The following is a 14720-nucleotide window of genomic DNA, read 5'->3' as shown; positions in this document are numbered from 1 at the left end:
CCCTGGTCAGTGTTCTCTTTTGCTACTAAATATGACCTTACTCTAAAAATAAACTATCGATAATTTAATTAAATCTAAGAACAGTGTGTGGCTTGGCACGTGCACATGTCAAAGAATGTCATTTCGAGAAATATTGTGTAAAACTAAGTATCTAATAAAACTAAAAGAAGAGGAAAAAAAAGAACAGTTACACTATGTATATATTACATGGAAGTACTACAGAATGGCTATCCAACTAAAAGAGCCGGCAGAAAAACTCAAATAAAAATTCCAGTGAAGAATTTGCCCGGCGGAGAGATGTAAAATAGAAAATGGCAAGAAATGTGCCACTGGAGTTATCCCGTTGCCAAGATCTCTTCCAGCCCAGCTTCGTGGCAGAGTCCGGAACACTATTTTGTATAAAAAAAAAAGAGCTTACAAAATTTTTATAACGTATCTTCCTCAGACAATTGGGTACTGTCGCGATTAACAAATTTTGTGGTGATTACAGATGAGATGGGGGTGGGAGTTGGAGAAAAGTTTGGGGTTTTGTTAAGACGAATGAATGTATTATATATATATATATATATTGTATGTATGAATGTATTAGGATGGAGGTATATTTTAAAACAGAGAAACCACTTCGGCTTTCTTCAAAAAATCAAATAAAAGTTGCCTAAATATTTTTTTCCTTGAAAAATATCATATTGGTTCAGTGTTAGCCAAAATGTTTCATTTTTACAACATTTTCTAACCTTTGGCTACATTCTGATGCTCTATCTTTAGCAAATTCATGAATGAGTATTGCATCACACATCTAAATGTAGTTGTGTATTATCTCACAGGGTTTGTTTTTCCCTTCACAAAGAAGCAGCTACAGTAGTGACACCATCATGCTAGGGGCAGGTGATCCTATAATCCAATAAAGACACCAGCTGTCCTTAAAGGACAAAGACTAGTGTACTAGTTGTTACATTACCTCACATACATTTTCATTTTCTTTCCCATAAGAAGTAGCACATCTCCTACTGTATATCTCCCAGTCTTAATATTCAATAGTTGTTTTTTTTATACTTTCACGCACACACTGTTAAGCCCAGTTAATCAAGGTTCTACTGTATAGTAGTAACAGATTTATGAAAAATAATCAGCTATATACAGGGTGATTATAATTTAAGATTTGATTCCAAAACTATACAATAAGTACTGATCAGAATGACTTGAAAATTTGCATGGATACTCCTGAAGCAATGGAAGTTTCTTTCGCAAAAGAAAAAAGTGCAAAATGTGCAAGTAAATGATGCTGTACTTGGCCAGCAGTATAATCTATTTTGTGCAACCACATCATTTCGGCACTTCCACAGCATCAGTGTGTGGATAGAACTTCTATCAAGATGCACATTGCAATACCAGAAAAGCAGCTGCTGAAGACCCATTTTGACAGGATGCACCTTAACCCTTGCAACTTCTGGCTGTGGGGGTACCTCAAAATGTTATAAACAGTGGTCAGATTGCAAACTTTGGTGAATTGCAATCTCCAGCACATTCCCGATATGTTAGAAGTTCCTCAGGAATATTAACGGGGGGGGGGGGGGCGCATTTGGTTTAATAAAGCTGAATTGCAAGCACAACCACATTATGACCAGGGCATACTCCGATTCTGTTGTTGAACAAGAATTTTTGTGCTTTCAACCTCATAGCCAGAACATGCGGTGGACAACATATTTAACATTTCTTAAGTAAGTTGAGTGGGTTAGTTCCATTATCTAGCAGAAACTAGTTCCAAAAATTGTTTTCTACATTAATTAGAGTGCATTTTATTATTTTGTTTTTGAAAAGAAGGATACCGGTGCCAAAAGCAGCCTATTTCTACTGTACTTTGTTAAATCTGATTTTGTTTTAAGTCTGCTGTAATTAAGCCTTTTTCTCGCAGTAATATTCTTTTTTAACCTCTTAGTTCAGCCTTGACTTCAACGATACCATACGCATAATCCTTGAAGTCAGGGCTAAACTCCCAGAGTTTAAAAAAAAATCTACAGTGAGAAAAATCAACCTAGGTGTCTATTATGCTGATATTGTTATGCCTGCATTTCGAATGCGTTTGAGATTTGTGGTGCATTGTGAGATAGATTTATGTCGCCATCACTAAACGTTGATTTGCAGTCTTTGTTATATTTATTGCTATGCCAGGTGTTAGGTAACAAGGATTGGAAAGTAGTCTTTATAGTCATGTTACGAGAATAAACATAGCCGTTCGCTTGTATATTTTCCGACAAAGACAAGTGCAATAGAAATGAATTAGTAGAATTGAAAATTACTTATTCATTATTAATTTATTAAGTTGTTCGCTATAATGAATAATAATTCTCTGAAATATGTTACTTAATCAAGTAACATATTTCAGAGACAGCATTGTTGTATAAATGTTCTAATTATGCATACTGATTGGAAAAATTATTCACAGTGAAACCTCATTACAAAGATACTCAATACTATAATAAATCCTTTACAATGATAATTTAAAAAAAAATCTTGTTCAGGAATACCTTTATTCTAATGTTATACTCGTCTCATTACAGTAAAACTCTCTTAACGGACTCAGATGCGGTCAACCCTCTTTTACTATAATTTACCTTTGTATAATAAAAGTATGCATTACAAACACCTGATTAACGATCACCCCTCTTTTACAGATGAATGTTTTTGTCCCATCATTGTCCTCAAAAGAGAGGTTTTACTGCATAATGATATTATTTTACTGGTAAATCTCTCTATCACAACATATTTTCAAGACATTTTAAAAGTCTGTACAATATTTTTTATATCTTGTTTAAAATCTACTTCAATATATTTTTAACTCGTCTCCAGATTTTTTTTCTTCTTAATTCGTTTAGTAGCATCAATATTTTGTAACACTTTATTTTTATCACAAATAGTATTAATGAAGTTATCAGTATCGCTATTTTCTGTGCAGTACACAGGAGTGTAATGCAGTAAAATCCCTTACACATGCACAGTATAGTCTGCACACTAAATGCAATACAAAAAATCTAAGTAAATTTTATTGAACAAATACATTTTTTTAATCCTTCACTGCATTTTCTGGAGTATCGATGCCAATTTAAAAGCGATGATGATAATAACAGTGTAAATTTGGTGGCACTTATTTTTAATGTTGTGTGAAACAAGCAAATTATTTGCCTAATTGATGATTTAAATAAAGGGTTACTTGTTTTTGTCTTAATATCAAGACGGTAGATAAGTATGCAAAAATATGAGAATTTAATGGTGAAATTTTTGTAAATCATTTCAAAAATTTAATTGAACATTATTTAAATGAAATAATTTAGAAAATTTCCCTGCGTGAGTTTCATGTGCATGCACAGTTTACCTCTTCTTCAGCCATTTGATGAAAATAAAAAGAATCCAGATGAATTTTAAAAAATATATATAGCTTACAAAAACTAGACAATATGCACAAAATAAACAAAAAAGTATTACCAATATTAGTATAAAAAATACGAACGCGCATGCTGCAGCACTCATTTATAATGATGATGACATAAGATGCTGAGAAAATTATCTAAATGGTTCATTCCTCTCTTTTCTGATGCTAGCCTCATACCAGAGAATTTTTCGTAGAAACTATAATGATAAGCCAATGATTGGTGAGAAAACCCAAGTTTTTAACAATGTTTGTTGAGGTTTGTATTCGACGAGTTGTAGTGAATTTGTGTTAAGCACGTGCCTTCACTAACGACTTCATTGTATAATTACTATCATAATAGATACCCCTAAGCTTTTGTGCATATGGGGTATGAAAAAGGGATCAGGTATTTTTAATGTATTCATTCTAGATGCTCATTCCACATTAGTAGTTTTGTTTTACAACAGCTGTGCTAAGTTCATTACTTTTACTAGTAAACTTACTATTACTTACTTACTTACTAAACTACTTACTATTTTTTTTAATTTAAAGTTTTTATGCTTCTGAGAAATGTAACATTGTCTACCTGTAAAAAAAAGTGATGGGAATCCATTTAATGAACTTGCAGAGTAAAATGTTTAATATTACATTTTTGTCAATGCTACTCTTTTTTTACTGTAATTTAATTTTGTAATTCTAGGAAATCAGACCATCGCTGGAAATGCCCCAAGGGGTCAGAGTATTGGAGTAAGTTTCATTCCTTTGTATTAAAACAAGAAAATATCTGAAGATGTCAATATGTTGACTAAAGATGTTGAAACAATGAACATTGGTTCATTGTTTCAATGAATTCAAATCAAATACCCATTGAATAAAAAACTAATAGTTAAAAATTTATTGATTTTTATGAAGACAAAAGTACTCGCCCTTACTTTTGAGCACTTTGTATAGCTGTATTTTGGATGTTTAGAGCTCCTTGAAATACCAGGCTTACTCACCCATCATCTTTGTGCAAAGTGTGACGTAAGTATTATCGCTATAGCCAATCACTGTTTTCTGTTTTGCCATTGATTCTCAAGGCATCACTTGGAGCAGTAAACCTGTTCTTTTGCTGAAAGATGGAGACAAGTCTGCTCTCCTTTATGGGCACCTAGTCAGAATGGACAGAGTCATAATATATATGATAAGGCTTATGAATAATAGTAAAAAAATCAGAAAAAAATAAAGCTGTGGTTTTTTAAACTATGATTGGTTAAATCAAAATATCTGTTGTAATTTACTTTCTTTAGTAACAATACAAGGATTGCTCATACTCTCAATGAAAAGGGTCTTTTTTTCCTCTTCCTCCTACCAGTGATGCAACCACTCTCAGAGATGTGGGTGGTCTGTGAGCCCGGCATTCAATGAAGTATATATAACTTCTAGGCTGTATTAAGCTATGATCAGAGATATTTTTATCCTAACGATCTATCCACATCGGTAATGAGCATCTTCAAAGGCCCCATAACGTGTAGTTCTCGGCAACAAGCAGAAATCATAATCGTGTTGAGCTTTTCCTTATATGGATTGGATTGGATTTTGGGTTTAATGGCGCAAGGGCCAATAAGGCCAAAATGCGCCAAAACAAGATTAAACTTATTCTTGTTTAGTCCAGAAAATAAAACTATGCATGATATGTAGAAAATGACATGAATTGTAAAAACTGTAATTTGTCAAATAAACCAATGGCTTTGATGAATTTAAAAATGTGTGCTTTCGGTTAGTCCTGCAGCTCGAACGCCAATGGCCAATTGTGGGCTTAATGGAATGTAGTTTATTATTTACCTGGTTATTCCAATGATCCTGCCAGCGGCGATGCATCACTTCTCGGAGGATTGAGAAGTGGTCACTGGCAGGTACCAAAAGGTTATTGTCAATGTTAGTTGTTGTTCGAGCTTCGGTGTCTGCTTTTTCGTTGCCCGGTATTCCAACATGACCTAGTACCCAGTAAAATTTTACTGTGGTACCGTGATTAGTGAGGTGATGCAGTTCATGGAAAATGGCATGAATAAATGGATGAGTGTGAAAAGTAAAAGAACACAGTGCTTGTAATGCGCTCAGAGAGTCACTATAAATGATTCATCGTCGGTGGCGTTTGCGTCGTATATGACGTAGAGCCTGAAGGATTGCGTACAGTTCTGCCGAATAAATAGAGAATGTGTCTGGAAGTTTGAAAGATGTCTCCTCACAGCAGATGTAGGCACAACCGACATGCCCAAGGCTCTTAGAGCTGTCGGTATATATGGGGAAGTACCTGTTGTATCTACCCCTGTGCCTAAAGAATATCTGTCGATATATGACATCTGCTGTGGTGGCTCTAGGGGTATAATGATAATGAAAGAGAGACATCTGGCAGAGACTGCTCCCATGGTGCCAGTTGCCAAGCAACTGGGGCCACGCGACTGATGTCTAATTCTAGTTCTTCCACAAGTGCCCTCATACGAAGACCCTAAGATGGAACACGTGAAGGTCGAGCAGCAAAAAGTTGCTGGCGTCTTGATGTCAGTGATGGTTCGTTGCATTCGACATGCAGGCTCTCCATTAGAGATGTCCGGAAAGCTCCAGAACAGATCCGCAGGGCAAGATGGTGGACTGGGTCGAGCACACTCAGATAGCTCCGAGGTGCCGACCCGTATACAATGGAGCCGTAGTCGAGCTTCGATCTTATTAAAGCTTTATATAAGTGAAGGAGCGACTTACTACATCTGCTCCCCATGATGTAGAAGAGATGACCTTCAAGAGGTTCATCGTCTTCATGCAACGAGCTCTTAATTGCGCAATTTGAGGTTTGAAAGTGAGTTTATTGTCAAATGTGATGCAGAGGAATTAAGTATTTTCTACTATTGGTATTTGATTATTGTTTAAGAACAGTTGTGGGTCATCATGAAGGTCTCAACGCCGACAAAAGTGCACAGTGACAGTCTTGTCGGCAGAGAAAGAGAAGCCATTATCATGGCTTTGCCCACCTGCTGATCTTGTTGAGAGCGGTTTGTAATTGTCTCTCGGCTGACCTCATATTCACTGATTGATACTATATCAACAGAGTCCTTATATGCATATTAGAGTTTTGAGACCTGACAGTAGAGCTTGTACACCATAATAATGATTTGATTAGAAAGTCCTCCATTAATAATGAGACCAGAATGCTGTTGAGCCAGTTCAAAGATTTTCCTTCAGCTTTACAGGCTTTTTAAACTGCACAAGAAGAATTAGCACCTGGGTCCCATTGCAATAACAATGGGATCAGTCACACATGCTGTTGCAAAAAATCTAACCATTCTCCAACTCCCAGTAGAGTCAAACTTCATCACACATCAAATTTGTTGGATTTCATTCAGAAAGTAAATAGCCTTTAATTATTTCTAACCACATACATAATAAGTAGAGCCGGGAAGTTTAAGCGCTAGGAATAGTTAAAAAGGCACTAAAAGTGTTTAAAATAGACACTAATAAAACAATAGAAGGAAGGAAAAATTAACTGTGTTTAACTGTGATAATGCAGTTTGAAGTAAATGATGTTAAATGTTTTGAGTTTAAGAAGTCCTCAGCAGATGGCGCCACATTGTTGTTCTTCATGTTTGTTCTATTTTCACGATATTAGTAGTAGTGTGTTGTGTATTTGTCCGGTATGTTCAATAAAGACGATAACTCCAGTCTAAGCTTTAAAACTATATCAATATTAACAGTGATAATGCAGTTATATTATAAATTAGTTTCATACCAAAAATAAAAAATTAAAAAAAAGCACGATAAAAATCAAAAGAAAAAGGGCAAATAATGACATGCTGTGCATGCAGGGGGGGGGGGCATTAAATTAAAAAAAGTATTTGCTAAGGAAAAAAATTATTAAAAAAAAAAAAACTAATTATGAAAAATAGGGTCGGAATAGAAAAATTACTCTAGTGTTCCTTATATATATATATATATATATAATAAGGATCCTGTAGCGAGTGGGTGGAACAGAGGATACTCTCCCTTCCCAAAATGTGAGAAAATGGCTGAAATTAGGGCAGAAAACCATAATAAATTATATTGTTTAACCCCTTCGAAATATATTTCTGGCTACAGCACTGTCATGCTGTCACCCTAGTATGAATGCTACAATTTGAGCATCTCAACAACACACATTTACCAGTTATTATACTCAGCCGTTGTGGTGGTTGAGTGGTCATAGTGAAAGACTCGCTTCGTGAGGATCCGGGTTCAAACCACACTGTCACAGCAGTGGTGGTCGGCTGAAGTTGGTTTTCTGCAGTTTCTAACTATGAGGGGCAGATGCAAGCCGATCTCCACGTTAAAAGTCTCGCCGCAGAGAGCAACAGGCCTACAATGTTACAATTATTTATTCATTACACTTCATTCACTATGAGTTGAGAAAAAACTCATAGTATAAAAAATTGATTGCAGATGGTAGCACTACACATAACAAGCATTACACAGAAACAAACTTCACGGAAGGTTCACTATACATACACATCACACACACATTCCAACACGTACAAATTAGAAGTTCTGCAGAGGAATATGGATGAGGTGCATGACTGGTTTAGTGGTAGTAGTTGTTATACATACTGATAGTACATCTTGCCTTCATGCCCACTATTTGATTCATCTGCGATGGGTTAAGGCATACGTTGGAAATACTGGCAACGAATTGGCAGATTGACTAGCTAATGATGCCATCCGACGATGTGTCTGCTGGCTGGCATTGTTATGTACCTATGTTGTCCATCTCTCCCTTGACCTCTTTAGCCTTTATAATGGCTATATCTATACATGACATCCCTCTCTTAAGCTTTTAGATTACATAGTCATTCAAATATATTGGGCGTTTACAAATTCTCCCCACTCGAGTAATCTTTTGATTAACGTCTGTATGCAGTGTAGGAAGATCATTTTGGGTATGTTCATAGTTTCCAGAGCCAATGTTCAGGTCATCAAACTCCTGTGACGCATTGTATTTGAAAGTTTGGCACTGTGATGGTCGAATATGACTTCTGTTTCTTCGCAGAATTCTACCTCAGGGTGTTTTCACTATGTATGATCTTGGAGATCCATGAGCTGAAACTATCTGTGCTAGTTGCCATTGTTTCTTATTGAAATTCCAAATTCTTACTCTTTCACCATTGTTTAGAATTCCTAAGGGGTGAGCATTTCTGTCATAATATAGTTTCTGCTTTCTTTGCTTTTCTTTCAAAAGGTGGGCCTCATTCTTGTTTAACTTAGTTTTGAGCAATTCTTCTGAAATGGGTAATTTTGTTTTCAGCCGATGATTAAACATTAATTGAGCGGGAGATAAGTTCACATCAGGAAGAGGCGTATCCCGATATTCCATTAAGCTAACCAAAATCTTCTCTTCATCGCCATTGGATTTCCTAAACATGCTCTTGGCTATTCCTACTGATTTTTCTGCCATTCCGTTACTTTTGGGATACCTGGGACTTGCGAAAATGAACTCAAAATTCCATCTATCAGCAAGTTGTTTGTAATGTAAGCTATTGAAAGGGTTATTGTCTGAGACAACTTGGTTTGGTACCCCGAATTTACTGAAGAGGCTTTTGAGTGTGCTAATTACTTCTGATGCACTTTTGTCCTTTATTGCCTCAATTTCTATCCATTTTGAGAAATAGTCAGCCAATACAAGATAGTATTTGGTTCCGAATTCCATTAGATCAACACCAACCTTAGAAAAAGGTCTGTTAGGAATTGAGTGATTTATCAGTGGTTCTTTAACATTCTGCTTCCTGAATGTTTCGCAAGTATCACAGTTCAACACTATTCTTTCAATATCTCTTGATAAGCCAGGCCAATATAAGATCTCTCTTGCTTTGCACTTAACAATCCCCATGTGCGACTCATGTATTAAACATAACATATCTTTATGAAGTGCTTCAGGGACTATTAGTTTGTTATTAAAAAACAGCAACCCATCAGCTATGTATATCTGATCTCGTAGCTTGTAGTACTGTTTGACAGTGCTTGAACATCTGTCAGTGGGCCAACCATTCTTATTATAATGAATTATCTCTTGAAGGGTTGGGTCAAGCTCAGTACATTTTTGGAATTGTTTCAGTTTCCTCTCACTAATAGGCAGTGATCTGGAAATTTCATGTACAACATGCAACATTTCTGGATTGTCTACACACGTGTCTTTAATGTAAGCCCTTGACAATGCATCAGCAATATGTATTTGACAGCCTGGCAAGTATTCAACAGTGAAATCATACTTAAGTAATTTGAGAAGCATTCTTTGTAATCGAGTTGAGATCTTGCCGATGGGCTTATGAACTATTGAAGTCAATGGTTTGTGGCCACTTTTGACAAGTACTTTGTGGCCATAAATCAAGTTGTGAAATTTTTCAAATGCAAAGACTATGGCAAGTAATTCTTTCTCAATCTGGGCATAGTTTTTTCCAGTTTCTGACAGGCTCCTGGATGCAAAAGAAACTGGATGATCTTCTTGCAATAAGCAAACACCGAGCCCATCTTTGGAACTGTCACACTGAATAACAATAGGCAAGGAGTCGTTAAATACTTTCAACACAGGAGTTGAACTGATCAATCTTTTCAGATTCACAAAGCTTCGATCTTGCTCATGGTTCCACTGAAACTCAATGTCTTTCTTTAGCAGTTCCCTTAGAGGAGATGTCACAACAGACACGTTTGGAATGAACTTTGCTAAAAAAATTAACCATACCAAGCAATCTCTGTGTGTCATTCTTGTTGGATGGTTTTTCAAACTCCATAATTGCCTTCACGTGGCTTGAATCAGCTTTTATTCCATCCTTAGAAATTAAGAGGCCCATATACTTGACTTCATTAACCCTAAATTGAAACTTATCAGGGTTGAATTTCACATTGCTTGTTTTTGCCCTTTCTAAGACTTTCAGCAAGATTTGATCATGTTCTTTCTTGTCATTGCCTGCTACTATCAAGTCATCGAAATAGATCTCAACCCCATTTATGTCACCAAACAGTTTTTAATTGGCTTTGTGAAAAACCTCTAGAGCAGAGCTAATTCCAAATGGCAACCAGTTAAATTTAAACCGCCCAAAAGGCGAATTGAAAGTGCATAGTTCTGAACTGGCCTCGTCCAAAGGTATCTGCCAAAATCCTTCTTTCAAGTCAAGCACAGAATAAAACTGTTTACCTTCTAACTTACTGATAATTTCATCAGCTGATGGGATAATGTGATGTTCCCGCTTTATGGCTTTGTTATGATTTCTGGGGTCAAGACAAATTCGTAATTTCCCATTTGGTTTTTCTATTATTACTAGGCTATTGACCCAATCCGTTGGTTTGTGAACTGGCGATATAACACCGGATTGTACCAGCTCGTCTAATGTTTTGCCCAATTTTTTATATAACGACTGGGGTACTCTTCTGGGGGCATTTATTACAGGCACTACTTCATTCTTTACAACTATGTTATGAGGCTCTCCCGGAAATTTTCCCAAACCAGTAAATACACCTTCATATGTTTCAATGGCCTTTACTTTAGAATCAATAGTTACAGGATCTATCAACTGTATAAGATTCAATTGTTTGCATGCTTCTAAACCTAGAATAGGTTTGGCCTGAACATCTACAGTTACAAAAGGGAGTTTCAGCTTAGAACATTTTTCAGTATTACAAGATAATGAAATGACTCCTTCGGGAGTTAATTTGTGATTGCCATACGAAACTAGAACAACATCAGTTGGCGATAAGTTCTGTTTACATTCGACATTTAGAGATTTGAATACTTTGAGTGGAATGATGTTGACTTGTGCCCCAGTATCAAGCTTGAATTCCACTACTTTTCCTTCAACTGATATAGCCTTGAGCCATTCATTTCTGGAACTGATCATATTAATTTCCAAGACACTGTCAATGTATAAACTTTCGATGTCGTTGCTGTATGGAAGGTAGTTGTCTCTGTGGAGGACCTCATCAATCCGTCTATGATTACCAGCAGATTGTGGCTTAGGAAAACAATTTTCATTGCACATTACCGCAAAGTGATTTTTCTTTTTGCACAGATTGCACAACTTATTGAATGCAGGACAATGCCCTCTCTTGTGTTTTCGACCACAGGAATTACAGTTTTTCTCGGGCATGAATATACTTTTACCTCTGGACCTTATAGCATCAACTTCAGGAACCACATGAGGCTCATGGATTTTCTCCATCTGTCGTCAGCTAATCTCACAAGCACGTATGCTATCAACTGCTTTGCTTACTGTAAGATCCGGTTCTCGAAGCAGTCTTTCTTGCAGATTAGAATCACAGATGCCCAAGACAATCCTATCCCGAATTAAGCTGTTTTCTTGCTCTCCAAGGTCACATGAGGCTGCCAAAGTTTTCAGTTCGGTAAGGTATACATCTATACCTTGGTTCTCTTTCTGAGAACATGAAAAGAACTTAAAACGTTTGAACACAACGTCTAGGAAGACAATATCTATCAAACTTTGCTAAGACATCATATTTTGTAGCACTTTCAGCAGCTGCATACTGGAATGTATTAAATACACTCACACCTTCATCACCAATGACGTTCAACAAAATTGCGATTTTAACCTCATCAGGCTTCTCAATCTTCTCTGAAGCAAGCATGAAATTCGCAAACTTTTGTTTCCATTTCACCCATTGATCAGACAGGTTAATGGAGCTGAATATCAACTCTCCAGGTGGCTTAAATGTCTCCATTGATTCAACTTTTAACTTCTAGAACACAACAGTTCCCAGCAGCACCACACATCTAAGAAGCAATAAGAGTGGGACCTATCTCAAATCATCTTAGAAAGCGCTTCTTTCCTGACACCATGTTATGTACCTATATTGTCCATCATCTCTCCCTTGACCTCTTTAGCCTTTATAATGGCTATATCCATACATGACAGGCATAGTCTACTGTGGTCACGTGAAAAAACTATATGGCTATGGTGCGTGGCCTGTTTTGAGCTTATTTAGAACGTTTTAAAAAATCTAATGATAGGCGCGATTGTGTGGTGAGCTCAGATCTTTATGCAGGGCTTCCACTTGTCCTACTTTTTTACTAAATCCTATTAACAAAATTTATGTAATTTATTTTAATTGAGGAGCGAATCATTTATATATGTCCAAATAATACAAATGTAGTAGATTGCAATTGATGTTTCTGCCAAAGCAGAAATTGTATTGTTTTTCAGATTATTTAGGGGGTGTATGTGGACCATTCGATTTATTAATTTTTCTTTTGCTTAATTTGAGGGTTCAGCAAGAAGAGTAGTCATTAAAAACTGCTTTGGTGGTCATAGCGACGGTCTCACATTGCGAAGTCCCAGGTTCGAACCCTACTGTCGCCACAGTGGTGATCGGCCGAAGTTGATTTTCCGTGGTTCCCAACTTCGAGACTCGAATGTGAGCCAATGTCCCCATTATAAAGTCTTGCAGCAACAACAACAGGCTACAAACAGTACAAATATTAAAAGTTGTTACACTTCACTCACTCCACTTCTCAAATATATGTGGTATCACTGAAAAATCAGACAAAACTAGATATGCACTCAGACTGTCAGGTAAACACACACTTCTGGTATAACTCACTAGGTAGTAAATTGCCAATAGCAATAGACCTGAGTTGTGCTCAGTTTGAAAGAAAGAAAGAAAAGTCATTAAAAACTTCTGTCTGGACAGTAACATTCATGATTCAAACTTATGGTGCACATTTTGTGTATAGGTGGAACAACAGTTTACATAACAAAGCAGTCGGATATATAGGCCTACTCTAGCTGTGGTTATTTTGATGCTACCCAATAGCATTCAGTTGTCTTCTGTATTTTTAATTCATGCAGAGGCATAAACAATATTTACATTGCTCAGCAAAGAACTAGCAATGAAAGTGCTTCATTTGTCAAAAACGATGACTCTGGCATATTGAACAGTAAAATGTAAAGAAATCCCTTAAAAAGGGATAGACAATGCAGTAAAACCATCCAATTCACCTTGACTTATTTTCATTGGATCTTGTAATGTACACATTTTGCACTGTGCTTTTGAAAGTGGTCTCGAGCAAAGTTGCTAGTTATTGCTAAAACTGCCAAAAAATCACCAAAGGCAGAAAATGAAACACCATTGTGTTGAAGCAATATAGATTTAAATGAATTCTGTGGGGAAAAAATTGACATAACAAATATGGGGAAAAAAAAAAATATCAATTTAAAGTTATAATTATCATAATATAATTTATAGAGTTAGAAAAATAATTTTAATACTTAATTTCAATAAAGAATAATAATTCAAATGGCTTTGTTGAAAATTCAGTCATTTTCAACAGGCAATAATGATGCATCTTTGTGAAAAGTTGGGATGGCCAAAATTTACATGAAAATATGGGAATATCCTGGGAAATACTGAGTCACCCTACATACATTACTACATGTGCTTTCTGATACTGTTATTAAAAGCACATTTCAATAGTGTTTCAAACATGTTTCTTCTGAAATGTCCTTTGATAAAACTACAATTTCTTTTTAAGCAAAACCTTTAGGACTTAATGTTGTCTACAAGCTGAAATTAGAGCTACATATTGTTTTGAAAATTATTCATCTTTAATAAATTATCATTTCAAACTTAAATTTAAAATGAGTAAATGTGAAATATAAATAAAAAAATCAAATTAATTTCAAGTATTATCTGAGGCTTTCATGGGCGATGTTTGATGAGCTGCAAGCAGTTTTTGGGCTATTAGGTCATGGTCTAATAGCCCGAAAACTGCTTGCAACTAACTCACTAAGTAATTTCATTTTTGAAAAAAAAAAATCATTATTTTTATCAACCACGATATGAATGTCTTGAATTTTTAAATTTTGCCTGGAAAAGTGCTTGGATAGTCCTGGAATTTTTTCACTTTCGAAGTGTATGAACCAGGTGTTGCATTAAGTAATCTGTGAACAAAAATTTTAAAGGTGTTTTACAAAGAATGCTATTTTTGACATTTTACTTCAATTTAAAACTTGATTTCTAAAATTCTATTGGTTGTATCATTACAAAATTTTAATGATATTCTGCCATACATTGCTAAGGTTATGAACCAAAATCTGTGGTCTGTCACTTTTGTCTAATTACAGTGTTGTACACATGATATGTAGAAGGAAATTTAAAAAAAAAATAACATGTATCAACAGATTTGGGTGTAACTTAGGGACATACCATACAATTCTTCAAATTTGTGTTTATAAACTGCATCATTAGCTAAATCTACTGTGAAAATAGAATATTTCATTAATACAATTTTTTGCAGTCATGTTTCAAA

At 35.7% G+C, this 14720-nt stretch overlaps 1 protein-coding gene across 2 annotated transcripts in view; it reads left to right on the top strand.

Moving 5' to 3' along the window:
* Nucleotides 1-14720, top strand: part of LOC149080208 (uncharacterized) — a 202286-nt gene that overhangs the window by 167526 nt on the left and 20040 nt on the right. For both annotated transcript variants that reach the window (XM_089239257.1, XM_089239256.1), the window contains exon 22: nt 4107-4153. In XM_089239257.1, the coding sequence (XP_089095383.1) occupies nt 4107-4153 (47 nt within the window). The remainder of the gene's footprint in view (nt 1-4106; nt 4154-14720) is intronic.

This window comes from Pholcus phalangioides, unplaced genomic scaffold, assembly GCF_987345545.1.
Source record: "Pholcus phalangioides strain wild (caught in Gottingen) unplaced genomic scaffold, Ppha-v1.0 ptg000011l_1, whole genome shotgun sequence".
Classification (NCBI taxonomy): domain Eukaryota; kingdom Metazoa; phylum Arthropoda; class Arachnida; order Araneae; family Pholcidae; genus Pholcus; species Pholcus phalangioides.
The sequence above is the reverse complement of the archived record's forward strand: the minus strand, read 5'-3'. Positions and strand labels throughout refer to the sequence as shown.